Source organism: Poecilia reticulata, chromosome 3 (assembly GCF_904066995.2).
Source record: "Poecilia reticulata chromosome 3, P_reticulata-male-v2, whole genome shotgun sequence".
In the NCBI taxonomy this organism is placed as follows: Eukaryota; Metazoa; Chordata; class Actinopteri; order Cyprinodontiformes; family Poeciliidae; genus Poecilia; species Poecilia reticulata.
In genome coordinates, this window is record NC_088832.1 from 10,225,979 (window position 1) to 10,253,347 (window position 27,369).

A 27,369-nucleotide genomic window follows, 5' to 3' on the forward strand; every position below is an offset into this window, starting at 1 on the left:
TGAGGACAGTTATTAAATTTGCAAACACGCAGCTCAATGTTTAAATTATTACTCTAACTTGTTTATTATGGCTTTTTATAAAATGCATTAATGTCATTTTTGAAGAGAAAGGGGAATTGGTGAACACAGCTTCAGTATCTGTGGGTTTAAAATTAACTTCCTTTTGAATTTTTTTTGTGTGTGTGCATAACTCCATACCACCTTAGTTGCCTAAATTAAAAAAAATATCTATTTAATTACATGGTTAATTTTGCTTGAGTCTGATTTGGTTTATCACCTTATGCACCTCTTAGGGTGACACAAAAACAGCAGCTATGCTCACAGTGTCTTTGTGTCTTAAAGGTTCTGATTCCAGTTTGGAAGGACTGCTGCACCAGGACTAGGCCAACAGTGGCTACTTTGGGACTTGGGCAGCATTTTGTGCTTTTTGACAAGAATAAAAAACAAAACATGCTTTTATGGTAAACTGCAAACGTGGAGTAATGCCAGAAATAAGTAATTAGATTGGTCTCTGGTTGCTGATGTGTGCATTTTCACCGTATGTGCCTCTTAGGGCGACAGTCCAACAGTCTAGAAAATGTAAGCAGGTACTCAGCTTTAACTAGTTTAGAAGGGTTAGGGTTAGGAACGTTAAATGTGATGGTAGTTTCTTAAACTTTTCATAGTTGCTGTTGTCGGGGGAAAAGCTTTATTTAAAACCATTTCAGAGTAAGTGTCACCAACCAGATGAGCAAAAATATGCCTATTTACTTTAGTTTATCAAAATTACTCCACGGCAATAAAAGGCGAGGAGTACCCAGGTGAAAAAAAAGTAGCCTATACTTTAGTATACTTCAAACATACTTAAATTTGTGAAAGTACACTTTAAGTATACTAATTATTAAGTGTACTACCTATAAGTATATCTGAAGTATACTAAAAATACACTTGTACCAATTACGAAATTAGTACTTTAAACACACTTAAACATAATTGTACCAAAATACAATTTTAATATATTCAATAAAAGTATACTTTAAGTCAACAAAATATGAATGAATATATATGAATTTTTAAGTGCCTTAATAATATTTTACTATTTATTAAAATTGCAATAAAAAAAGGATAATCATGATGTAATTTTTAAGAAAGTACCCAATCCATTTTCAGATGTGTGATGTAAAACCTTATAATCAACGGCATTAGCACATTTTCATTTATTTAAAAAACGCCACAAAGAGAAGAAAAAACTTGAACGCAGGGAAGATAACAGACGTTGTTCAAATTCGCCATTTTTACTCGCATAATATTGTCTTAAAAGTAGAGGGGGCCTTGACAATAGTTACTAATTTTGGTAAATTCAAGCTGGTGAAGTCATAGTCCGAGTTAGACGACAACACAACGGGACAACAACCGATGGAAATGAAATGTGTGTCACAAAAGGAGCCCGGGGGAACGAAGGCTGCTAAGTGTTGCTAGCTGGTGGTAAGTTTGCCTATTAATTATCTTCATTTAATTATAAACAGTACAGTAAATATATATATAACTTACGTTGGTTTCTTAAATAATTATCAATTTTATTGTGACTTGTATGATTATTACTATAGGAATCATTCAGCTTCATGTAATAACTGCATGGAGGTTGTTTGTCTCGACTTATACTTTGATTCATAAACTAACTTGGTTTAAATTAAGCTCCATAAGACAGAGACTTTGATATTGTGAGGTGGTTGTTGTTCTAACTTGTTCATCAATGATTTTATCAATGATTTCATCAAACATAAATAATGATTTTATTTATGTTTGCAGTCTAACTAAGCAAATGAAGATGAAAGAGGAAGCCAGAGAAATCAGGTGTTAGGAAACCAAAAGACTTTACTGTCTCAGAAGAAGCTCTGGCTCCACCAGATCACCAACCTCATGAACCTCCACATTGTCTTCATGATGCAAGTTTGTTTTTTCAATGAGGAGCTAGCTACATTTTCAACAACAAAAACTGATGTGTTACCAACACTAAGTGCTTAATAAACATGATTTGATTTAAAGATAACTGGAAATATTTTTTCTCCTTGTTAATCTAACATTTCTCTTTCATACATTTTATTTGTTGTTGGCTTTCAGGGCCCTGTGATGGACTGGTGACCTGTCCAGGGTGAACCCTGCCTCTCATCGGATTGCTGCTGGAGATGGGCACCACCAGCCCCCCTCACCACCCTGCAAGGACCAGTGTGTTCAGATCATGGATGGAAAGATTTTAAGTTAGTTTGTCTTCTTAAGTCCACACTTAAAACAGCTTCATAGTTATTGCCAACATCAACTGACTCTATGACATTGCTGACTCTTTTTTCTACTTCTAACATAAACAGGCAAAGACACCCAGAAATGTTTTTCCACCCCAGGCTTCCGGTCCCAATCATCATCAGTTCTTATGATGTCACATACATGGCGAGTCCACAACGTCTTAAAATTGTGTTATTTTTTTATTTGCCATTTTTCTGTTCTCTTTAAATACAAATGCTTTCTCTGTTTAATTGCTCTATTGTTCTTTTTTGTAGGTTCCTGTAAGGTGCAGTGAACAGGAATGTTCTGTTTTTGATCCTCACTGTCATGTTTTATTGTCACACTTAAATTTTCATGTTCATGTGTTCACTTTAAATGTGTTAACTGATAATTTATCTTAAGTTCAAGTTGTGAGTAAAATTAGACAGTTTTAAAATGTCTGTAATAAAACAATGTTTGAATTACCTTGAACATCTTGTGTAATTAATCTTTCCATGTAATTTTAGCATAAAACAATGTAAGTACTGTAGTGTAGTTATGCATGTCATTTACAAAATAGGAAAGTATGAATAAAGACTTTCACAAGTAATTAAAATTGTAGTTTATCATCAATAGCAGGAAATCAAAAATAAAAATTAAGTGTAATTTAAATACATTAATATATTAATAGTATATTAAAAATATATTTGAAGTATATAAAATATATTTTTAATATAATTCTGACAGAATTATTACACTTAAAATATAATAATTCTTAAAATATAATAAAGGTCTGAAATATATTTAAAAAGTATACTTTAAGTACACTTGAAGTTGTTCCAAAAAAGTATGTATAGTATACTAAAATATACTATTAGTTGTAATTTAATACTATTTAAATACTACTAAAGTATACTAGGCACAAAATTGGTTGTTCCAAAATAGTACAGTTTAAGTACATCGATAAAAGTATATTAAAGTATGTTAAAATTTAGTATACTAAAGTATACTTTTTTTTCACCTGGGTAAGGACACTCGAAAATACCAGGATTAATGTACTGTATGCTAATGTGGCGTATTTATAATAACAGACCTTTGTGTGACATTTGTCACCAAAGCACTTTAACAGATGATGTTGCTGACGAAGCAGAAGTTGCCCAGAAGAGTGATGCCAAAAACTCAAAGCGCCAGCAGAAACGGAATGAAGACAGACGGACAGACAGATATGTGCTGTTTGACATTAGGAGATAGAAAGGACAGACAAACAAACCTTGATTTTATTATGCAGCATGCATACCTGTTCAGAGTAATTCAGTAGCAGCTTAAATACAATGAGAATGTCTAAATGTTTAGGAAATCAAACCACACATACAGTTAAACTCAGTTAAAAATCATTTTGAATATGGTCAAGATGGTCATTATTGTATTGACTGATGTAAAACAGACGTAATTCCGTGCTGGGGGGTGGCGCACTTTGTTTGTTTGTTTTGTTTGTGCAGGTGTACGGGGTTGTGCCTGAGTGGAACGCGATGAAGAGGTTCTGGAAGGTCGGTGGTTCCTATGATCCTGTAGGACCTTGTGAGCTCGGATGGATGCTGCCCATGTTTGGGAGGGAGGAGTTAATCCCTCCAGCTGCCCTCACACCCCTCACCCCTCTGCAGGTCACCCTGTTCTGCAGCAGCGCAGCCGGAGAACCACGCGGTGCAACGGTAACTTAGGACGTTTTCACTTGTGCATCGTTAAACTGATCCGTGTCTTCTCGTAAAACCTGAAGCCTTTAAATGTTGTCTACCACAACCTCTACTGTGTGTTGCACTTGTCACGCTAACATTTCTTGTATTGAGTCCAAATTTTTTGCATTTTCTTCTGGCGTTGCTGCGCTAAAGTAATCAGTTTGGCTGTTTTTACGCACAGCCCGAGTGCGCAGCGATTCCAGTCACAAGCTCGTCTTGCGTTAATGAAGAACATGACACCTTTTTGTTTCTACCAGTAAATGTCTGTCATCTTTAGCAAATGAATGACGGAGCTACAGTCATTTCTAGCGCGGGACAGTCTGCTTCTCTCTCTTTCTGTTGACCAATCCTGGCGCAGCGGCGGAGCGACACACCTGTATAAAAGCGGATTCCAGGTCAGCTGACATTCAGAAGGGGAAGCGATGAAGATGACAGGGTGCTGAGGAAGGAGCACGGAATCTCTCTCTCTCTCTCTCTCAGATGGGGATGTTCTGCGTGCTGCGCGTCTTTAAAGATGGATGAGCTCTTTAACCAAAGCGCAGCGCCGAACCAAAGTTCCGCTGGAGATGACAAGTTCACATTCGAGGACATCGACGTGAGCGCGGACGGCTCTGCCGTCCTGAGGATATTCATATCGGTGGTGTACTCGGTGGTGTGCGCCGTCGGCTTGGTGGGGAACCTCCTCGTGTTCTTTCTCATGAGGGTGCGACAGGGTCGCAAGAGATCCACTATAAATGTGTTCATCACCAACTTGGCAGTGACGGACTTCCAGTTCGTCCTCACTCTGCCCTTCTGGGCCGTGGACACCGCGCTGGACTTCAGCTGGCCGTTTGGAGGCGCGATGTGCAAGATCGTCCTGTCGGTCACCGTCATGAACATGTACGCCAGCGTCTTCTTCCTCACCGCCATGAGCGTGACCCGCTACCTCTCCGTGGCTTCAGCACTGAAGAAAAGGTCCTACAGAAGGTCACGGTGCGTCAAGTGGGTGTGCGCGGTGCTGTGGCTGGCCGCCACCGCGGCCACGGCTCCCACGGCCGTCTTCTCCACTGTGACGGTGGTCGCCGGAGAAAAGCTGTGCCTCCTTAGGTTTCCGGAGGGACACGACTGGCTGGCCCTTTACCACATCCAGAAAATACTGATTGCTTTCGTCATCCCGATGTTCATCGTTTGTGTCAATTACATGATGCTCCTGCGCTTCGTCAGGCGGAAAAGCATGGACGGCAGCAACCCCAAACGGAGATCCAGGGTCACCAAGTCTGTCGCCATTGTCGTTTTGTCCTTCTTCTGCTGCTGGATGCCAAACCACGCCATCACCTTCTGGGGCGTCTTGGTGAAATTTAACGCGGCCAACTGGGACACGTCCTACTACACGGTGCACACGTACGTGTTCCCGGTCACGGTGTGTTTGGCACACACAAACAGCTGCTTGAACCCCATCCTTTACTGCCTGATGAGGCCGGAGATCAGGAAGATGCTGAGCGGCCTGTTTTGGAGAGTCTCCAGTCCCACTCAGAGCAAGGCTTGCGCGACGCGCTCCGTTACGCACATAGAAACCCAGGGAGTGGTGCCCCTCCAGATCATTGACAACACCGAGTACACGCTGTCCATCATAGACCGTAAAGGTTCATCAAGTTCTAAGCCAATCCCATACACCCACTGAATAAAAAAAAAGAAGCTTTTATTTATTTTTATGCTTTGCTCCGTCTGCTGGCATTGCTCGTGCGTAATGTGTTCACAAGTCTGAAAATCACTATATTCTATGTACTACGAGTCACATGGAATGATCATTGCGTGTGAAAACTATAAAACGGTTGACTCATTCTGTGATTTTTCTATGAGATTAATCTTTTCACGCTATAAGTGACAAAAGGACTGGGACAGGACGGGTCAGCCATGGACATGACATGGAGAGAGGAGCAGATATTCACTGTCGGACCCTAAAATATAAAAATGTTTTTGCCATGATATTCACCATGTAAAGCCTGACTGTAAATAAATTGCTTTTCCATCAGAGAAAAAAAAAGAAGAAAAAATTGGCTGATTATTGCTCCGAGCTAATTTCATTCTGTGATAGATTTTTCATTTGTCTTTAATTATAATAATGACTTTTCAGAATCGGCCAGAGTTTTTGAATCAGTCTTGTTCTACCGCTTCTGGATGTAAATTGTGCAAATGTTTTAAGAGGTTTAAGCACTAATGACGTGGTTCAGATGCTGTACCAAGCATCACTGCCTTAAGCTGTAAAACATATTTATTTTTGATACTTTGTCCCCATTATCTGTCATGTAGTGGGTAACAGTGAGCTATGAAGTTACTTCTGAAGTAAAAACAGCATTAAATGAAACCAAGCTGTGCTACATAGTGAAAGACTTAATGGATGTTCTAATTGAAATGCTTAATGACCAGGCTAGATGCTACTACCACTACAGGCTAGTAATGTACAGACTCACTCAATACAATTGAATATTTCTGAAAAGTTTGTTTATTTCAAGAACTTTATTACCAAGTGATATAATAATTACTCATACTGGTGATTTCCAGACTTTATTTTGGTTGTGATTTTTTTGTGTGTGCTAACAATAAAAACATGATATTTAGTTACAAAAGACCAATGAAAGAAAAATCATTTTAAGACACAGAAAAGTGGGTTTGCTGATCAACTTAGTTATTTTCAACTGGTGCTTTTAATCTGACAAATGAGCCTCATCAGAAAGTATATTCTATTGTTTTAAATATGACTTTCTTACCTGATGCATTTAAATACTGCTGCATGTTCATTAAAAGAAATGTGTGAATTAATAAGTTACAAAACAGACAAGTAAAACAAAATAAAGGTGCATATGTGAATTTTAGATGGTGGTTGGTGAGAAGCTCTCTTTCCCAAATAGAAATCTGCCTGATGAAAACTGTCTTTTAAGTTGTTTTTTTTACCTCAAACTTGGATATTTCAACTTTTAAGCTAAAATGCAATAGAAACAAACCACTAAAGTTTTCTTCCACCTCTCAGCAAAATGAGTAAGCACAAATCAGTCATTCATAAACGCTACACAGATGATAGTAGTTGGAAAACTTTGTTGTTTAGTGGTAAAATGTTTGAGAACGTTGTCCTCCTGTGAGTAAAAAAAAAATGCAAATATAAAGCAGTCAATCTCTCCTTGTGCACAGAGTGCAGATGCTGATTTAAATAAATACTTAACGGAGCGTTTGATTGAAGAGAACCGTTGAAAAATGATTTTCATCAGCCCGGCACCTGAGCTGGACTGATGTGTAACTAAGAGGAGAGATGGCTCATAAATGTCCATCTGTCATCTTTTGGCTCAAGTGAAGACCCTCCATGGACAAGCGAGGAAAGCTGCCCACCGCACAGGCCAGGAGGTGAGGGGGGGTCACCTGGATGCAGACGGCTTGATCCGCTTCCAGCTTTGTGTGCTGATGCTCCTCTTCTCCATCTGCGTTTCTTGTCCTCTGCATCCCTTTGTGTTGCTGTCGAGAGGTTTTGTGTGATCGCAAAATGCTGTGGTCAGGTTGTTTTTTCCATTCTTCCTCTTGCTTTTCCACGAGTGCAAAAAAAAAAAAAAAAAAAGCAGCTGGAAACCTGCCCGTTCAGTGTGTTTAGGTTGTGTAAATGACAAAGGGGTTTCACGAGCTCTTAAAACGAGGGAACACTTTTAGTAAGAGTGAACCCGAATAAGCTTGGTTTAATTAAAGCTGCAGATATAACGGAGGATGACAAAGCTTTGGGCTCTTAGCCTCGTGTATGGTGCAGCTAATACCGTTACAGAGTACTTTTTATAGCATGTCGGCGTGCGTCACCCAGCCGCAGGCCGCCCTCAGGGAATGCTTTTGTTAGTGAGACGTCTGCAGAACTTTTTATATTGACTTACAACTTTTGATTTCTACACTTACTTCCAAGTAGACAGAATGTCTTTAATATTTCAACGTGGTCTTGATGCATTTCTCTCCAGGCTTTCTGGGTATTCTTAGAAGCTCGATTTCTGTCCAGCACCTATATCAACCTAAACGCATATTTTGTTTTTGATGACTTAACACCGATTTTGAAGAGCTCAGTTTTATGCATTTTGTTCCCTGTAAAGCTTTTCGTTCCCATTTTTGAATATGGAAAAACATATCTAAAGTAAGACGGGTGAAGATACAAAGTGATGTTAAGATGAAATAAACTTTTTTGGGGTTATTATCAACTTGGCTAATACATCTTATGGCAGATATTTTATCTCCAAAGATATGATATATATATGCACATCTAGTGGAGAGAGTTTTTAGCCTCAAGCATCTTCTTACAGACTGAAAGACATGGATTAAAAACGTGAAAGATTAGAAGAAAACCTTTATGGTATAAAGTAAAAATGAGATGTAGTTTGAACATTTTATACTTCATATGCAGAAAGTAGATGAACGTTTGAGAGTCAACTGTCTTTGAAATTGTCAGTTTAAGTCACACCTGCACCCTGGTTTGTCGCTTTTTTTGGAGTTTGCCAGTCAAAAAGTATATTTATGTTGCATTGATGTCGGCAGTTTTTTTTACTAAGCGACTTCATTGCAACATTTGCACACGTTGCTTGTAATCTGCATCACCAATAATTAAAACGTATTACGGTAATTCATTTTAAGTTGTATATTTTTGATTTATCGCACATCTCTGAGGTTGTTTTGGTCATTTTCATTCTTGTAATCTTTAGTACGGCATACTGTATCATTTTCAGTGGCAGTAAAAAAACAAACCTTGCCCTCGGGGATCAATATGTTTTCATGATGGCAGTATTCTTGTGAAACTGCTCTGCAGGTGTCAGCAGCACAGACAGGCTTTCCACCACAAAAATGACTCTGTCCGTTGAAACCTGCCCTGATTTATTATAGTTATTTGAGATTAAGAAAGTAATATTAACAGTTTAATTCATCTCTGTGCGTGCACCTGCAGGTCTCAGTGATTTACACACAGCATCAGAGTCTGAGGAGAACCTGGAAAGTATTTAGTAACTTTGATAGAAAAATTATTTTTGAATCCATTTAAGAAAGCCTGTGTTGTGGGGTTATGTAAGTAGATCAACATAAAAAAAACAAGATGCAAACAATGTGACAAGCCAGTAAATTATAATGACTCTTATGATGCATTTTTTTTGTGTGGCAAAAAGACACAAAAGTTTCCTACACATCGCAGTCTCCCTGTTTTATTTAAACTCCTCATTAAAATATTTGATGTAGACACCAAGTAAATGTTTACATCATAGGTTATTTGTAATCTGAAGACAATGATCTCAACACATTTCATATCACATGCAAAATAACGCACCAGCCAATACATAAAATCAATGAAAGGAGACTTATTTTTAATTGTACTGTAGTTACAGAGGCATTTGGTCAACACCGCCCCTTACTGGTGGCTGCAGGTCAATACAACAAAATCCTCAACGCATCGAACCGCGCTCTTCAGAAGCAAAGTGGATTTAAATGCCAGACTTCATCTTCATACAGGTACATCCAAATTAATATGAAATGCTCATCACAGCAACGCAACACTGTAAAACTGATTTAAATCAATTCAATAAGCACATGGTGATATATTTAAAAAAGGGAATTTCTGCTGATTTTGAGTTTATCGCTAATGAAAAGAAACCCGTTTCTCAGAAATTGAGCAAATATTGAGACACAATAATAGTAATAATAATAAGAATGTAGCCTACTGTCAATTTTGAAACACAGCTCTACTGAAAAGTGTGCCCATAAGCTCTCAGTCATTGGTTTGTGGATATTTTTGCTTGACTTAAGCAGGAGGCAATCAACCGGAGGCTCTGCCAGATATTCAGGAAGTTCAGATGATCAGCCTTCTGCTCTTCGACATCGAGCGGCTCCAATGATTTAAGTGGAAAATGTTGACTGCCAGCACTCCACTTATACAAACACAGATAAACTGTTTTATTGTACAGAAATTAAAAACAACCAAGCCAGTTGTAAATCAAATCCAAATGAACCAAATTCATTCAAGTGTCATGGAGCACCGTTGTTCCAAATCGAGAGAGATGATTCTTTCTCGAGATAAACTTTAGCGTTCATCGGTTCAACAACAACCAGCAGCTCCGTGCAGCGCCAGCCTGCTGATTGGTAGAATCAGCTCCAGGTGTGCCAGCCTGCCAGGCTCTCCGGCAAAGATCCTCCCTGAGGAAAGAGCACTCACACGCTATAGTATTTACACCCTTACTTATAATCGAGTCATGAGTGTGTCCTCGATTGAATGTTAGCTGTTTAACATGATGGGTCAAACCAAAGTTTTGAAGAATATCACATAGCTTTTTTCTCTCTGTCTTAGGTCACAGTATTATTGCCATAGATATTTTATTATATGGAGTATGCCTTAATTTCTTGAACATTTAAGAGCAAACAAGTATATAAGTCATGTTTAAGATAGTTTTCCCATCTGTGGTGCCTACACATCTTTGAGTTTTTGGTTTATCTCACCATTGATGCTCTAGTATTTTTTTTAAAGAGGGTGGAGATAATCATGCCGTGAAATAAACGAGTTAGCCAGTTTGTACCACCAGAGCATAGCCAGATTGATCTCCTTTAAAGGTATTTTCAAACACCCTAGAGGACAATAGCTCTGTGATCAATGGCTGTCTGTGTGCTCAGATGAAAAACACTTTAGAAAGATACAAAGAAGGACGCTCTAGGCAGCTCTGATAAGTTTTGTGAATCCAAAAGACTTTTTTAGTCACGCAAATTATGTTTTTTCACATTAAAATGCCCATCTTTCATCTTTCATTACTTTTAGCTATTTGATTCAGAAATTTATCTTTTCAAAAAAGATACTGAAAAGACTGAGCAAGTTGTTTTCAAACACATCTTGCTTGTATATTCATTTAAGTTCTTTGGTATTTTATGAGAAAACGTATTTGAGAAATTGATTTGAAGATTTTTTATTATCAGACGGCCAATAAACAGCAGCAATATAAACACGTACTTCACCTATAAGGTAAACTATAACATAAAATGTAACTATAAACTTAAGTATAAAATCTGAGCTTTCGGCCCTCTGGCTCACCTGGGTCAACATCAACCATAGGCTATAAAATAAATTTGTATTGATGTTGTGTAAAGGGCTGTGTAATATCTGAGTCATGACAACAATATATATATATTTTTTAGAAAAATAAAAGAATGCCAACCTACTAGCAGTGCCATCTGTCTGGTAAAGAGACCAAGTGCAAATAATAATCTTCATAACATGATTGTTGCGTTACCTTAGCTACAATCTGATGCTATGAGTTTAATCTTTGTGTTTGGTTTGTTCACAATTACAACTCAGCAAATAACCAATTAAATTTGGCCCCCCCTCTCCCAGATTACATCAAATATATGCTGAAATATGGTTCATGGTGGTGATGAAGAGGGCCCCCAAATCATATTCTGCTTCTCCCTGGAACCAGCCCTGCATGATGAGGCAGAGCTGCTGGATGTGAGAGGCAAACGGGAAGATTTAATTTACATGACACAAGCAGGGACGAGGCTTTTCCGCTTACTGAGGTTTTAATAAGAGCCACACATGCTACTTGTTTTTGTTTTCCAGGGTTTATGGGGCAAGTTCCTCTGACTCACCCTGTTGTGTTCATCCATGTGTTTACAAGTCCACTCCAATGCGTAAACAACAGCGTGCTGCGTGAGAACGTGACAGCTTCCCCTTGGGCTAAACCACTGACCCGCTCACCCGTCGCCCCACTGGGGAAATTCCCGGTAGTCCCACATGCCAGTCCGCCCCCCGGGGGACCAAGCATTTTTCAGTCTACATCAAGCGGGGCTGTCCTGTATTTATCTCCATCTGCCTTCCCATCAACTCTTACCAGATTTCATTAACTGCTGAAGAAAAACATTCCCACAGCATTAAGCTGCCCCTGCTGTACCTCTTCACCTTGGGAATGATGTGCTCATGAAGTGTTTTCTTGCCCAGGATGGCCATGTGATGATAACATTACAATTGTGCCGACTTCATTTAGGGGCATCAATCTTCTAGATTTTACTAGCAAAAATATTAGAAAATGTATTACTTTTCTTTCAGTTCGCAATTATGTGCCACTCTGCACTGTTTTATTATAGAATCCCAATAGAATAGGATGGATGTATTTTAAGGTTGTGATGTGACAGATTGCTAAAAATAAATAAATAAAACCTAAAAAAAATTCCAAAAGGGTCTGAATACTTTTGCAAGGCAGTTTACTTGGTTCAACTTCCATGCTTGATCCATCTTCTATTAACAGGGTTTGTAACAAATTTGAACAAATATGAAGCCATGGATTTATTTATGAAATGAAAATTAAGTTACTTAAAGTATATCTTAAATGATACTGATAACATATGTAAGGTCATTTCAGAGCTTCCTCAACACAAAATGAATAACACAAGTTTCCGTGAGTTTTTATAGTTTTAGGTTAAAATATGAAAGACTTGCAACTATGCTATAGAATTGGTCTGTTGTAAAGTTGTTCGGAAATAATCTCCGGACATCAGTTACCTTGATTAAAAACAGCAATATTCTCTTATCATGTTGTAAAAGTTTTAAAATGAGTTAGACTTTTAAGTTGGTAATTAGCAGAACATTGTGATAACGCTTTAAAAAGAAAAAAAACAAATCCATTTCCACAACAATTTATTCTTTGCTTTTCCTTCAAATTGTACAGCAACAGGTACAACTTTTAATAACAGAAATGATGTGAGGGTAACATTTCCTGTCAGAAACTCATTATATTACCAATCAAGACAAAAAAATAAACATCAACCACGTTTAATTTTTGACCACGTTACAGCTTTCCACATCACGTCAACGAAACACATGGATCCATATGCGTCTTCTGTATTCCTATTTGTAATATCTGCTTATAAGTTAGTATTTCATGCACACCTTTTGCTCTGATGCAGTGCACAATAAAAGGCATGAAACCGTCTCATACTGTGATCATTCTGTAGCACAACACTTTTTTTTTGCTTAACTTAATGCTATATATAATGTGAAAATATCGTAAAAAAAATGTAATACTGAAATTGAATTTAAAAAGGTACTTGGTTATTTACAACTTCAAGTTAATTTTGTACAATGTCAAAAACAAAAAAGTGCATCGAAATTCTTTAAAGAGCATCTTGTGTTTGAGGAAGTAGGATTCGGGAGCGTCCTTTTCTAGAAGTAAAGAAAAGCATCTGAAAGCTAAACATCGTGCATATCATTTCTTCTTTCATAGATTCTGACAACTAAACAATGCAGATTATTACTGTGTAATGCCTTGACAGCATTGGTTGGGTGGAGAGCCACCCATGAGGTGTTTTATTAGGCACAGACTTTTTTTTCTTCGCACAATAAATACGCACAAATAGGAAATAGCCATAAAAATGTCGAACCAAATGAATATAAACAGTTCTATTCGTTTTTTTTTTCATTTTTTTTTTTAAAGGAAGCCAGGAAGAAAAATACCACCACAGCTCCAAGATCTGTGGAGGGACGACACCACAGGCAGTGGAATACGGAGAAAAAATAAAGTGGGACCGATGTTGTACCAGTGCAAGAATGCTGAGTGAGTGCGACAGTGCTGACTCGAGGGTCAGAGAGGCTGGGGATGCGGGACGGGTCCAGTGCACTGAATAAAGCCTTGCATCAGCGGATAATGCCGTCCTGTCTGTGTGAACAGCCACTGCGGGGCCGGGTAGCGGCGAGGTGGGAGAGGGGTGGGGGGGCGTCGAGGTGGTCCCTGAGTGTCTCGTCCCCTGTGGGAAAGGCGTCTGCAGGACTCACTCAGCCTGCGTTACCGCTCCTCGGCTACTTTGCCGTTGGCCTCCTGCTCCTCCTTGTCTTTCCGTTTCTGTCTCCGGAAGAAGCCGAGCTGCACAGACGATCGGTCACATGAAGAGTTAAGGTTATGACTCCGTGCTGGAAACACACATCACTGCTACGTCATGCAAACTTTGTCGTGGCGTTGGGTGCGAACCGATTTCGGGATGTTTTCGAGGGAACAAACGTTTTACGCAAAAACAATGAGCACAAAGTAGCACGAAGGACTCAATTTAAACCACTATTTCTCTCATATTATTATTCCTTTTTAATGCATGCAAACACAAGTGTTTCTTTTCATGAAGCACGCTGAAAAGTTGATGAGAAGAGGTAAAGCGGGACACGAGAAGAGAAGCTTACCTTCCACAGAGCCAGGCTGAGAAGAGCTAACAATAAGAGCCCTCCCAGTGTGCTGCCAACAATAATCCAGGTAGGGATTCTGTAATCTCCCTCCTTCCTGATCTCCAGGATTATCTGTCAAACAGCATCAGAAACATGTCACTTTGCTGAAAAACACTCAGGTTCATATACATTACGGTGTCTTGATGCTTCGTTATGTGATCAATATAAATATTTCTTAGTGTCGTGTGCATGATACAATATGAGATGTAACATTAGGAATGTTTGACGGCAATCTATGAAAGATAATAGATGTTAGTCAGGACTGAGAAGTGAGGGCGACACTTCTGCTAATAAAAGTTACGTTCTTGCTAAAGAGAAATATTGTCCAATGCTGATCGTTATTTAAACACACACACACGCACATCCCCCCACACACACACACACCAAAGGACTGTTGTAGACATTTGATTCAGCGCTTTTAAATGTTAATGATTTGCACTCTCCACGAATCATGAATTTCAAATAATGTCATTATACACCCATTACCCCTGTTTATGTGGAAAAATATTTACTGTTGCTTTAATGAGCATGCAGAGCAAATGGAGCGTGACAATGATTAATGACCAGTAGATGGCAGCAAAGTTCAACATTTGAGTTCAGACCTGGACAATGCTGCTGCTGGTCCTTTCGGTCCCTCAGCACCACAAAGCAAATTCACTCCAACAGGGACATTCATAGAGTGGCTACACCTACCTGTGTCTATGCTCCTTATTGTTATTGTTACATTTAATGTTCAGTCAGTAAAATGTGTCAATGACAAAAATAGATATTGCTTTCTTTTGAAAATGGTTTTAAAGGCTGCTTTTCTGAAACAGAAGAAACAAACAAACAAACAAACAAACAAACAAAAAAGAGGCAAATGCTCTGATCGTAGTCGGATGTTTTTAAGAAGCCAGTTTCGGATCGGGTCAAACCCGGGGCAGGAGCCGTTTCCAGCAGCAGTAGTTGTTGTTGACTCACATGTCTGACAGGCTTTTCTTCATGTAGGAACGTGGGGCTGGCGGAGGGGAGCTCCACCGAGGCACTCGTTATCAGTTCCAGGACTTTAAACTTCAGCTGGAGACAAAAATCAAAGCATGCGGCCACTATTTTACCGCCACGTCTCACACGAGAGGTAAAACAGCAAACAGCGAGCCGCACAGCGATTTAGCGAGCTGCGTTTACGGAATGCGTGTCTGGAGGTTAGAGCTCACTGCGTGTAACGTGTCTATCCTTAGCGCTCCGGTGATTCGAACTCCGATGTCTCTGTGGGAGGCTATATTGACCGTGCACTGGATTGGCAGGCTGAGCGTGTTGGACTGGTTCTGAGTGGAGAAACAAATTTAAGGGTGATGACAAAGCTGAATGCTATTATTTGTGGTTGCAGTTTATCGTCGTTCTCTCTTTTTTTTTTACTTTACCAAGCGTGAGAAGCGGGACAGATCCTCTGGAGAAGCTCTGCTCAGCGCGATGTGCTGAGGTGGTAAGCAGCGCGTGCCGTCTCTCTGAGGGAGGGGACGATAAAGTAAAGATGCCTTCTTATATCATTAATGAACTTGTATCCTGAAATGTTTGTTTACAATAATTTTTTTTTTTTTCATCCAGTTCTGCATTTTTCTTCTTTCTTTCTTTCTTTTTTTTTTTTTTTGATTCCAGTCACATCCAAGCATTGGCATCTTGGAACGTTACAAACTAAAACATAATCAAAGAGCAGCCAGTGGTGTATTTTGTTATGGAGGATATGACTTTTTGACCAGGGCGGGCCTCTCTGCGGTAGGCGCTGTGTAAACACTGGAAGAACAGCTAAATGCAGACCTGGAGATATTTACTCTGAATTGGTGCGACATAAATCAACTGGAGTTAATCCACAACATTAAAACTGGGGTCTGATTCACAGGTTGGATAAACTCAGGGGCTATGTTGACTTTTTTAAACTCTGAATTGCATTTTAACCTCATCTAGTCATACAGAAATCATTCACTGAATAATGCATTCATTAAGACACACAATTCAGATTTAATAGTTCCATGGTCTATTTTGTGGAAATTAGAAATATTTTGAATGTTCCTGGTATTTTGATTTGATGTAGATCCCCCCCCCTCCCAAAAAAACAATGCCTACCAGATAAATTAGAGGGTGCAAAATTATAAGTCATCCCTTTTTCTTTATGATTTGCTTTCAAAGAACCAGAGTGTAATTTGTGATCTTTTATAGTGGCCACGATCAATTGTCACCATAGATGTTTTGTTCTGGCCTGTCATTCGATCTGGTGATCATGGCTCCATGTTGAAAAGTGTTTGAACAAATCAGCTAAACAAGGGTCAGACATAACAGAGGTTGATCTAAATCAATCTATAAAGTCATGTTGTTCAAAACTTCTTCAAAGACAGCAAAGGTCCTGAGAGATGCAGCATCCGGCAGATAGGTGTTGTACATTTTAAGTTGATATAACTCTGTGGGACTCGCCTTGAAAAAGGAGCGAAGGCGTGAAAAAATAAAAAAAAATAGGGAAAATTTCTGATTCATGGGACAGAGTCAAATTTTTAACATTAAAATAGAATCTGCAGTTAAAAATGAGTGAAAAGGCAACAAAAAACCCAAAGGATACTTTTTAAAAATCTTTAGTATTAAGCTATTTATCAAAATGAATCAATCTTTTTTGCAAGAAAGTGTGAGTGTTTGAAACCAAACTTAAATCTGTTGGGGTTCATAAGTAATTGCATTTTAAATGAAACGTATTCACTTCCAGGCTGTGAACTCACCTCGTCGATATAGAAGTCAAAAATCTGCAGGAGCTGGTTCCCGTTCTTTGTCATTTCTGGAATCTCGATGTTTAGCTGCAGATCTCTAACCGGGAAATACCCAAGGTTCTGAATCTGAGAGCCACACAGAGAGAAAGAGAGGTGAATGGTGTAAATTGTTTCCAGGCAGCGTTTGTGTCCTGTATGACACATTAAAAATAACCGGGTGATAAACAATTTCCTTCTCACCTGGAATGTGAAGTTGAAAGGAGGGCCGATAACTCCGGGCTCCTCCAGGGAGAGCTCTGGTTTGATCTCGTAGCGCGTCGGGTTCGAGCCCCTTTTGATGCAAGCAGTAAAAGTAAACAGAGGCACCCCACAGTTTTAAGTATTTTCTTTTTGTTTAAGTTTACATTCCATTTTCACTTGAACTTAGCAATTATATTCTGTATTTCCCCAAGTATAAATAAATAACAGCAATAACTTCAGCAAAGTCACCTGTTTGGTGAGAAGTTAAGGAATTTGACAAACCTGGTGAAGAGAAGGTCTCCCTCATAGCTCAGTGAGTAATAAATGTCATTAACATTATCAGCCCTGTTCACTTCTTCGCCGTCGCTGTAGAGAGAGCGAGTGCACAGCTTTTGTCTTTCGTGAATGTGGAAAACGATGTTTAGAAAAGATCCCTTGGCATAGAGAAAGTGTGCAGTTTGTACCTGGTGGCCTCCAGCAGAACTCTGAGGTGGTCCAGGAAGACGGCACGACTGAACTCGAACTCCAGGCGAAACAACACCTGCAACAATGAAACAATAAACATTATTCTTTCTAAAACCCTGCAGATACAAAAATGCATCAAATTGAAGTAGATAAGAAGTTGAGAAGTTAACTAATTTCAGTAACTTCACTCAAAAAGTGAGACTCGTATTCATGACAAAGCAATGCACGTCACGCGATTATTTACCATTTTGAAGATTTATGCAGCTAATAAAAACCAGCATTTATTTTATCAGGATATTCAAATATTGCAGAAGTCCAGTTAAAAACACACTACAGAGAGGTCAGCCTTTTGAAAGGCATGTCTACGTACTGAACAGCCATATAAGACCAGCAGACGACCTGGTTTCTCAAATCACCACTGACTGTGGAGGCTTTTCACTGGTCCTCAGTTTGAATCCTGGATCCTTTTCTACTCTCCCTTCAGATTTTATGTTCATCATTTTCTAGTGCGTTACACATTTTACATCCACCTCTAAATGTCTGGTTCAGGAGTGGCTTAACTCAGCTCTCATCTCTTGGCTTGGTATTTTAAAAATACTTTTTCCTTCCACTGAATGTTCCATTAATATGCTTGGACACATCCTTTTGTGAACAACCAGGTTCTTTCACAATGACACTTTATTGGCTACCCTCCATCCATCGGATGTCTAAAGGAGAGCCAGCAGTCTTCCTCATGATTGTGTCGGTCACAAGATAACATTTATGTTTTCTGAAGTTGAATTTGGGGTTTTCATCGGCTCTAAGTCGAAAGCATCCAAATAAATAAAGATAAATGCCTGAAGTTTTCACTCTCTATATACTGAATGCTAATATTCTACAGTCATTCCTTTTGGAATGACTTTTATAAAAAGGCTTTTTGGTGATTTTCTAATTAATTGAGGTGCGTCAGTAAGTCAGAAATGTCTCCACAAGCTGTTTTACAGATCTACGCTTTGTAAAGGCTTTGAATTATGGATTTAGCATAAACAAGGCAATAACCTGCTGTATTCTCTGGATTTAACCCCAGGAAGTCGTTTACACGGTGGGTGCTACTTAAAGACAGCAGGAGGAAAATCCCGTTAGTTCAAGGCATTTCAAAACTCTTACAAGGATCAAACAGAAACAGAGACGGAAAAAGCGAACGATAAGAATAAGTTCCCGAACAAAAAGCAAAACAAAAAAGGGGTCTGTCAAGCAGCGACGGTCCGATCGGCACACAGAGCAGGAGTGGAGTCGAGTCGAGCATTGTTTACAATCCTCTGTGGCATAATGAAATCCTGATGGATCCAGTCTGACCACAGAGGAATTCACAACAAGGTTACCGGAGCTTCCCTCCTCCATGGAGAGGCTCGTCTGAGACAAACCGCAGACGCAGCGCGAAGACGGTGACCTTACTGTATTTATTAAGACCAAACAAATGTGACAAGCACGCTACGACCGATAACACTCTTCATGTGTGAGTGAGTTATGTTCCTTTCATTAAAAAACCTGAAATGAAACACGCAGAAACAATTGCTATCTCGGTTTCCCCACACAGTCTGAACAACATGCTCGTCATATTAAGTGGAGATTTTTTTTAAAAATCGCCTCCAGCTCCGTTTGTTTGGCTCTGTGTTGGATCTGCTGACCTGTTTTTAGGCACCATGCCCCCTAAAAACTGAACAATGATGGATGGATTTTTAACTATGACACGTCAATAATGTGTGCAGTGAAAAAAGATAAACATCCATTTGGATGGTTTTAAAATTGTAATTTTGTTAAATATGTTCAGAACCTTTTTGGACATAAATAACGTAACTCCACTGTGCAAACATATTAGGTCGCTGTACACCTACTACGCCTTACAGAAGTACTAATGCCCCCATGAATCTTTCACTCTTTGGCACTTTGCAAACCTCCATGAATTAAATTGGAATTTCATACGACTGACCAAACAGTAAGTATTGTGTTATTGGGAAGTGGAAGGAAAACTGCATGTTTTTGCCAGTTTTGGTGCAAAAACCACCTGTAGGGATTTTATGTCTACAGCAGAACATCTGCAGGTTCTGAGCGTTTTCGTGATTCTTCTCGGCAAAATAGCTCCAACACAAAAACTGGATTTACTGAAAGGAATGTGTGAAGATGATTTTTTTCAGAGCTCAGTGATATAAGGGTTTTGACTAGACCATTGTAGCTATTAAACCAGGGATGTTAAACACCAGTCGTCATGATGCCGTTTGTTCATTAATGTCCTGCAACAAAACTCAGGGATCCCTGCAAACGTTGGTTTTTATCATGAAACATTGCTTACTTAATTAAATACACTTGAATTGAATGGAATACATTGATGCTTGTTGTTGTAATATGACAAAAGTGTTAAAAATTTTGTAATATTAGCAGGAATAATGTCCATTAGCAGCTCCTCTTCCTGAGGTCCACCGTTAAAACACCAAACAAGAAAAAGTCAATCAAATATATAATGGATGACAGATTAATAGCAATAAAACATTAATTATAGGTCATACAAAAAGTTGATAAATACATAAAGTCTATAATAATTGACCATTTGAATTATAAATATCTTGCTCCTAAAAAGCTTTTAGACTTATTTTTAAAAACTGACTTCTGTTCAACTTTAACTAGAGTTAATGGTAGAGAGATCCGTCTTTCATTGCTCTGTGAATAAAGATGCATTTGAGAAAATTACTTTTTGCCAGTGGTGGAGAAAGTACTCAAAAAATTTACTTAAGTAAAAGTACAAATACACAGACAAAAATGTACTTAAGTAAAAGTCAAAGTACCACATTAACATTTTACTTAAGTAAAAGTAAAAAAGTCCTGGCTTTTAAAAATACTTAAGTATTAAAAGTAAAAGTACTCGCTGAATGCATTACCTAATCGCTAATATCATTAAGTGTGCCGATCGTATTTAATTTTAATACATCAGAAATGTGCCATTTTAATTAACACTACCACAGATTAAACATGTTTTTATTTTGTTTATTCTCTGTAACAGTTTAGACTTAGATATGTGATTCTGTGAGTCATAATTTCAGGGATGGAAACATTTTGTCTCCTGTCCTAACATAGCATGAACTTCATTAGTCACATTTATTTAGAAAGAAATCTAACTGAAAGGGGATGTAAAGAAGGTGTGGGCGGGGTGGAGGACATGCAACTAAGGAGCCATGTAGCAGAGTTGTAGTCAAGACCACCGAACCCGAGACCAAGACCAGCGCCCCGCGCTAAATGACACAATAACATTAAGTTTACCTATCAAAATTGGTTTTCAGATTGATCTGAAAGATCCACATTCCCATAAAAAACACCTAGATATGAAATACTTAGAGCTGAAATATATTTAACCAGTATCAATTAAAACTCACTTCATTCTGTTTTGCTTTCATCGCTGTGCTACAATCCGCAGAGGTCTCCTGCTATTCCTAGAAAAATAACGCCCTGGGCGGTTGCCCATATTGCACATGTCAGAAACCACAACTGAAACATCGCAATTAACAGTAAATAACGTTCAACTATGAACACTGTCCAACGGCGCAACAAGTAACTAAGCAGAATGAGCATCGTGACTGTTTTCATCCTCACTCCCACTGTGATGTTTGCCACCATGACAGGAGACGAAATCAATCAATGAGCAATGAGCAAGCTCTGTGTTCATACGTTCAACTTTTACTTATTCAGCGATTAAATGAATGTCTATATATATATATATATATATATATATATATATATATATATATATATGAATGGCTCTCAGTGAGGCTTCAGTCCTTAGGATCCGTCCAGAAGAATCAGATCGTTCCTGAATGTCATATCACTATATTGCAGACTTTGGTCACAGCGTTGTCCCATATATGCGACACCTCAGTCAACACCTCCACACAATAATTCAGGCATGAGTGACAACTTTTTTCATCAGATGCAACATGTGTCTCAGTACAGCTAGCTTTGCTAGCACAGATCTTACCTTTCTTTAAGCTTTCCTTCCAAGTGACGCTAAAAGTTGGACGAAGTCCCACCGTCTGTGAAAGCGTAGCGCTGCTGATTTTACATGTCGCCATATCAATTTATGCAGCTATTATATTATAGACAGACATCTCCTCCCGCTCAGAGGAAACCACTGCGCATGTCTGGAGCTCCGAGTGCGAGTAAAGGTGGAGGTGATGGGTGACAACAGACTCTAAGTCACGTTATTGCTCGGATTTTACGGCGCCACCTTAAGACCCTGAACTTCACATTTTAACGGAAGAAAAGAGCAACGCGACTTGGATGTAACGAGTAACGCGACACTTTTGTAGAAATGTAGTGAAGTAGAAAGTACAGATACTTACTGTAAAATGTAGTGAAGTAAAAGTAGAAAGTACTCATTATTAAATCTACTTAAGTAAAGTACAGATACACGAAAACTGTACTTAAGTACAGTAACGAAGTACTTGTACTTCGTTACTTCCCACCACTGCTTTTTGCCCTGGGAATATGAAAACATCTTTCCAAACTGCATGCCTCATGACATATCCATGTGGATTTAAATTGTTCTTTAATTGAACAAACAAAAAACTTGGACTTTAAAATAAAAAAAATAAAAGTCGATGATAACACACTGTCATAGCCAGTCTAAATTAAAATGTATGGTGTCTATGTAGGAACACTTCAAATAGCTTTAGCATTTAGCATTAGCTGCATCAACTGAAGTCTTTGCCCAAATCATCTGACAATATTCAAGCTGGGAGATAATTAAAGTTCTTACTACTAGCTTAATCACATCAGCTGGTAGAAATGTATCTCAATAAAGCCAAAGCCCGACCCATATTCCCTACAACAGCTTCTGTGTCTTGACCAAGACAATTTGTTATCCGTCTCTTTTCTTTTTTCTCTTGATTCCTTTTTCCCCACTGGTCTCTTTCTTGTTTTCTTTTCTCCAACCACAATGCCTCCGAAAGAGGAAAGCTGACCGGCATTGTGAAGATTCCTGCTACAAGCTTGGGAAAAAAACGAAACAATCTCTGTAGTGGGGACATGAACTGGAATGAGACATGCTGAGAGGGGAACCTTAATTAAACAAAGACAATAACTAATGAGCACCAGTAGATGCAAAACGTACAGAAAACTAAGAGTGGATCCACAGGAAGCTGACCAGGACGGCCACCAACGTGTGCACAACGTAAAGGTTTAAAGTTCACAGTATTTTTATTTTTTGTTTGTATTCTGCACTGGAGTGAAGCAACCAGAGAAGGCAAAACTGCCTTTTTCCTAAAAAAAAAAAAAAAAAAAGCTTGCATCAAAGTTCCTATTTTCCTTCAGTGAAAGAGTGGTTTGGACTGGTTTGGCAGTTGCCCAGGTGTACAATCATCCTTGTTTAACATTCGCCACATTTTTAAAAGGAACTTGACCAGAGCTTTGTGGCTCTGGACGCTGTTCAGGCCGAATGAGCGGGTATGAATCACTCTGGGAGATTTAAAGGGTGCTCCAGGTTCAGCTGCCGGAGAGCCCCGGCGCAGAATTGCTGGATGCTTTGTTGCCCCGGCGACGAGCATTGTTTGTTATAAATACATGGTCTGAGCTTCTTCCTTTATTTCTCCACACAAAATTTTACGTGAATATGGAAAGCGAGGGAGATTATTATCAGCACATGAGCAGAAAAGACGGGTTCTAGACACAAAAAGAGGAGTTTAAGTGCTTTTATACGAACGGCGAGATAAAAGACCAGTGTCATCCTTATCTGGGTTCGTTCAAACATCACCTTCTAAATAATAAAGTTAAGTCTCTTCCCTTAAAAAAAACCAAAAAAAAAAACCACACAGAACAATGTGGAGTCCAGTAAATAGTGCTGACTTTACAGAATGGAGAGGGTTAGAAACAGCAGAATTAACAGTAAGATCAAAAACAGATGAGGGAAAAATAAGATCTCAAACTTTTTCTCTCCATTTCACCTGGGAGAAAAAAGAAAATCTTGTTTCCTGCACCAGGTTAGTGTTTGTGGGGGCATGGAGGACTGGCTGGTGATCTCCAGATATCACTTAGCAATAGGTGGGGTGCACTAAGGACAGAACCAGTCACACAAATATTCACTGCATGGGAAGAATATGAAAACTCCATGAAGAGAAGCCAAAAATAATTAAATAAAAATAAATAACAAAAAGCTTTGTGCAAAAATAAAAACTAAACACAAGCCACAGTTTTCTAGATTGCACAGCCACCGTTAGCAGCATTTACTTGCATTAGTGATTCTGTGCGTCTCTCATTGTTGTGGAGACATTTTTACTTGCTTTCCATCCCTTTTTTGCTCCAGTTCTTCGAGGTTTGCAGACATTCTTTCTTGCTGCCTACAGTACATATAAAGTGTTTCCAGGCAGAGGAACAACTTGATAGAGAGGTAAAATCACTCAAAGCTTTCACTTAAACTGCAACAATATTTGTATTTTTATTTTGTATAATCTTTAGCTAATTTTTTAACTGAGCTGTTCTTCTTCAGTTACTATGACCTTATTTTAATTTAACCTCATTTTACTTTCATACTGTGCTGTTTCTATTCACTTCCTGCTTGCAAATTTGCAAATTTCTCACTTGTGGGACTAAGAAAGAATGAGCTTAATTTCTAAATCTCTAAACTGCTATCACTTTTCCACAACATAACTGGTGTTTAGTTAGAAAACTGGTTACTGCAGCTCTGTATGGCTAATATCCACTGAAAGATCACAAGCTGCAACTTATGACTATTTTCTTTGTTTGAAAATCCATCATGCATTTGCATAAATCACCATGTCATTTAAAAATATATATATATTTAAGTTTTAGCAGTCTTTAAGTGGACATGAAATACGGAGGAGAGAGAATCGGAGACATGCAGCGGCTGCCCCGAGACCTGGAGTCAAACCCAGGACCCAGTCTCATCAGCTGAGCCACCCAGCGCTCCCATCATGCCATTTTTAAGACTCTGGTAGTTTCAAGACAGCAGAAATTAGCTTGGTTCAGCTGAAGAACTGACTCTTTTGCTTCCCTTTTGTTATCTACAATGAGTAGTACATTTACTGTTCATCAGCTTCTTAACAGACCCCTTTTTGGCAAGACGCCACTCACCTATAAACAAAGCTTGATTGACAAATTCTAGCCAGGGACTTTCTAAAACTTGAATGTTTGTTTTGGACAGAAAAAAAGAGCAAAAAAACCAAAACAAAACTGCCATCTAATTCTAAGGAATGTTTAAAATCTCTTCAAGGCTTCGTTTTTAAAGCCGTAATTGAAATTTCGTTGTGCAACCTTCTTGATTTCAGAGCCGAATGAGTTTTATTTGCTTAACGTAAGCAGTTCCTCCTCTTGCTTTGCGGTTGAACTTTCAGATTTAGAGTTCAAGTGGCTAGAACTGAAGTCGGGAATTTAGAGCATTAGGGAGAAAAAGGTATTAGGTTGCAGCAATTTAACAGGGTTGTGAGGGATGTTATCTACTCCAAGGCCTATAAATAAATCCCACTTAAATCCATTCTGGATACAAATTAAGATATGAATGCTGATTGTAATCTTGAACGTGTTGTTTGGTTTAATCGAGCTGTTAAATCAGATGCAATAAAAATAAAATGCAGATGATGGTCATCTCAAAGCTGCAGCTTATGTTTTCAAAGTTATTATCTCTTACTAAATTATTATTTGTTTTTTTTTGTATGGAATGTGATCTCAGAGTAATTCACATTGTGTTTGTCGTACTTGTGATTTGGCTCGCATGAAAGGTGCGCTGACGTTGCAGATCTTCTCATTTCTCTTCTTCTCCTCTGTGCTGCAGTCGATTTTGATTTCCGAGGTGTCCTGAAATAACAGACAACAACGTTCAGATTTTATTGCCCGGAAGATGACGAAACTGCAGACCAGGTTACAGATCGAGGTGTACCTTCACTATGAGGCTAGAGAAGCGCAGATTGGGGGTGTATGTGATGTTGACCAGGGCATTGTAAGCGTTCTCTCCTCTGTTGTCTAGTTTGACGTCCACCACCATCCTCCTCTTGCTTCCCTCAACGACCCGCAGCGACCCTTCCGACCCTTCCGACCCTGCTCCGCCCTGATGGCGGCAGAAAACGCCTCGAGACTGCACAGGACGAGCACAGAACTGTCTGGGAGACAGTGAAAACAGAAGCCAGAAGTTGAGTTTACGGAGTGTAGGTGGGGGAGAATATGCTTCTTTTTTCTATATGCATAATTGTGGCTATAAATTTTGAGCTCAACAGAAGTGTTTTCTTTGCAGACTTTACTGTTTCGGTACTGTTATGTGTTTTTGTCAGTGTCTTGTTCTAGTTTCCTTTTCAACCTTTCAGCCATCTCTCCAGACATCGACAGCTTCTGATGTTCTAGCCCTCAAGCCTTGGAGATTGTCACAGTTATTTGTCCCCTTGCTTTTTGAGGATTGACCACCATATGGGAATGGATCCAGAAGTTTAATGTAACTTATGTGTGTCAACTTTCCATTTGATGTTTTTTATGATGTGAAAATTATTGTTCATTACCGACTTGCTGTGGATTATTGGGCTAACGGGCTTTGATCCCATTTATTCACACATTTTTTTAGGAGAACTGTAAGTAAGCAACCATTATCAAGATGATCCGCTGTTGCTGACTCAGGGGCAGTGGAAGGACTCATTGTTTCTTGTTTGGACAGATGTTGCAAACAGTTTGACCCTTCTGCAGTCATAAGAGACGGGGTCATTTTGACCTGACATGCTTTTTACTTTGTGCGCTTTTTTTTTTTTTTATCAAGGGTTTTCTTTTTGTAGTTTCGAGAACTGACGGTCTGACGGGGACACCCTCCATCCCCCTCTTTCCCGCTGTTCGTGTCACATCTAAGTTGTTACAGGATGCATCGCCTGAGAAAATACAACTTCCCCCAAGTCTCTCAAGTCACATTTCACAACTTCCTGCACAGTCCTTGATGCTTTTCTTATTTGGAAGAAGCCACTTTGCCCTTTTTTTTTTTTTTTTTTTACAATAGGTTAGCCTCCAAAAAAAGTCTGTAGGAACATCTTTAAGCAAGTTTTGCCCTGGTGGCAACCTTTGGCCGAATCACTTTAAGGAGTGGATCCTAGACTTTCCTGAACTTTTTGGAGAATTTCATTCACTTTCCAAACTTTTACCCACTTTTACCCACTGCTACATGTGCCGTGATTAATGTAAGTGTACACACTTTCGAGTCATCAGGTCGTTGGTGCTCTGCAGCGACAGGTCCGGCATGCAGCGGTCGTCCTCATCACAGCCATTCCAGAAAGGCAGCTGCTCAGACAAATTGATCCTTTTGTTAACAATTTTACTTTGACTCAGACTAATAATTGTTCATCAACTTAAAACTATCCTCACCTCAGTCTTCACAACAGCAGGCCAGCTGTCATCCAGAACTGGTCCCTGGTCTGTTTCTTCCAGTCCTACTTGCACAGCGAACACTATGGGTCTTGCATAATCCGTGGTCTCCTATATATAAATAAGGAAGCCAGTTCACTCAAACAGCAATCACTGACATAGGTTTGTCACTACAACTCTTGGCAATGATTCCTATATTTTGCCACAGACTCTCAAAAGCATCTCTGAAGGCATACATTGTTTGAACTCAAAAGTTAAAGCTCTTTTTTTTTATGAGTGAATTACATTTGTTACTTTTTTTATCTGAAGAAACAAAGCAACTGAGAGAAAATGCTGGGTACGTGGTAGAATTGTGATTGGTCATAAAGTG

The 27,369-nt window shown here is 39.0% G+C and overlaps 2 protein-coding genes across 7 annotated transcripts in view; one reads left to right on the forward strand and one right to left on the reverse strand.

Annotated features, from left to right (window-relative positions):
* Nucleotides 1-3,105: 3,105 nt before the first annotated feature.
* Nucleotides 3,106-6,577, forward strand: rxfp3.3a2 (relaxin family peptide receptor 3.3a2). Its single transcript, XM_017303831.2, has 3 exons — nucleotides 3,106-3,947; nucleotides 4,249-4,366; nucleotides 4,452-6,577. Exon 3 carries the CDS (start codon nucleotides 4,486-4,488, stop codon nucleotides 5,629-5,631), a length of 1,146 nt encoding a protein of 381 aa, XP_017159320.1. The 5' UTR covers nucleotides 3,106-3,947; nucleotides 4,249-4,366; nucleotides 4,452-4,485; the 3' UTR covers nucleotides 5,632-6,577.
* Nucleotides 6,578-12,607: 6,030 nt separating this feature from the next.
* The window catches only part of itga11a (integrin, alpha 11a), a 59,015-nt gene continuing 44,253 nt past the window's right edge, over nucleotides 12,608-27,369 (reverse strand). For 5 of the 6 annotated variants that reach the window (XM_008404664.3, XM_081605044.1, XM_008404665.3 and 2 more), the window contains 13 exons: nucleotides 27,000-27,110; nucleotides 26,830-26,915; nucleotides 25,546-25,765; nucleotides 25,365-25,463; nucleotides 17,630-17,706; nucleotides 17,448-17,531; nucleotides 17,166-17,256; nucleotides 16,938-17,051; nucleotides 15,597-15,680; nucleotides 15,390-15,500; nucleotides 15,157-15,252; nucleotides 14,155-14,268; nucleotides 12,608-13,846 (listed from right to left, as the gene is read on the reverse strand). In XM_008404664.3, the coding sequence (XP_008402886.2) occupies nucleotides 13,769-13,846; nucleotides 14,155-14,268; nucleotides 15,157-15,252; nucleotides 15,390-15,500; nucleotides 15,597-15,680; nucleotides 16,938-17,051; nucleotides 17,166-17,256; nucleotides 17,448-17,531; nucleotides 17,630-17,706; nucleotides 25,365-25,463; nucleotides 25,546-25,765; nucleotides 26,830-26,915; nucleotides 27,000-27,110 (1,365 nt within the window). In that variant the 3' untranslated portion in view covers nucleotides 12,608-13,768. Of the gene's footprint in view, nucleotides 13,894-14,154; nucleotides 14,269-15,156; nucleotides 15,253-15,389; nucleotides 15,501-15,596; nucleotides 15,681-16,937; nucleotides 17,052-17,165; nucleotides 17,257-17,447; nucleotides 17,532-17,629; nucleotides 17,707-25,364; nucleotides 25,464-25,545; nucleotides 25,766-26,829; nucleotides 26,916-26,999; nucleotides 27,111-27,369 lie in introns of all 6 variants that reach the window. The other variant, XM_081605045.1, reaches the window with a different exon arrangement.

Coding starts and splice junctions, on each gene's coding strand:
- rxfp3.3a2 (XM_017303831.2), top strand. CDS start 4,486: ATGGATGAGCTCTTTAACCAAAGCGCAGCGCCGAACCAAAGTTCCGCT.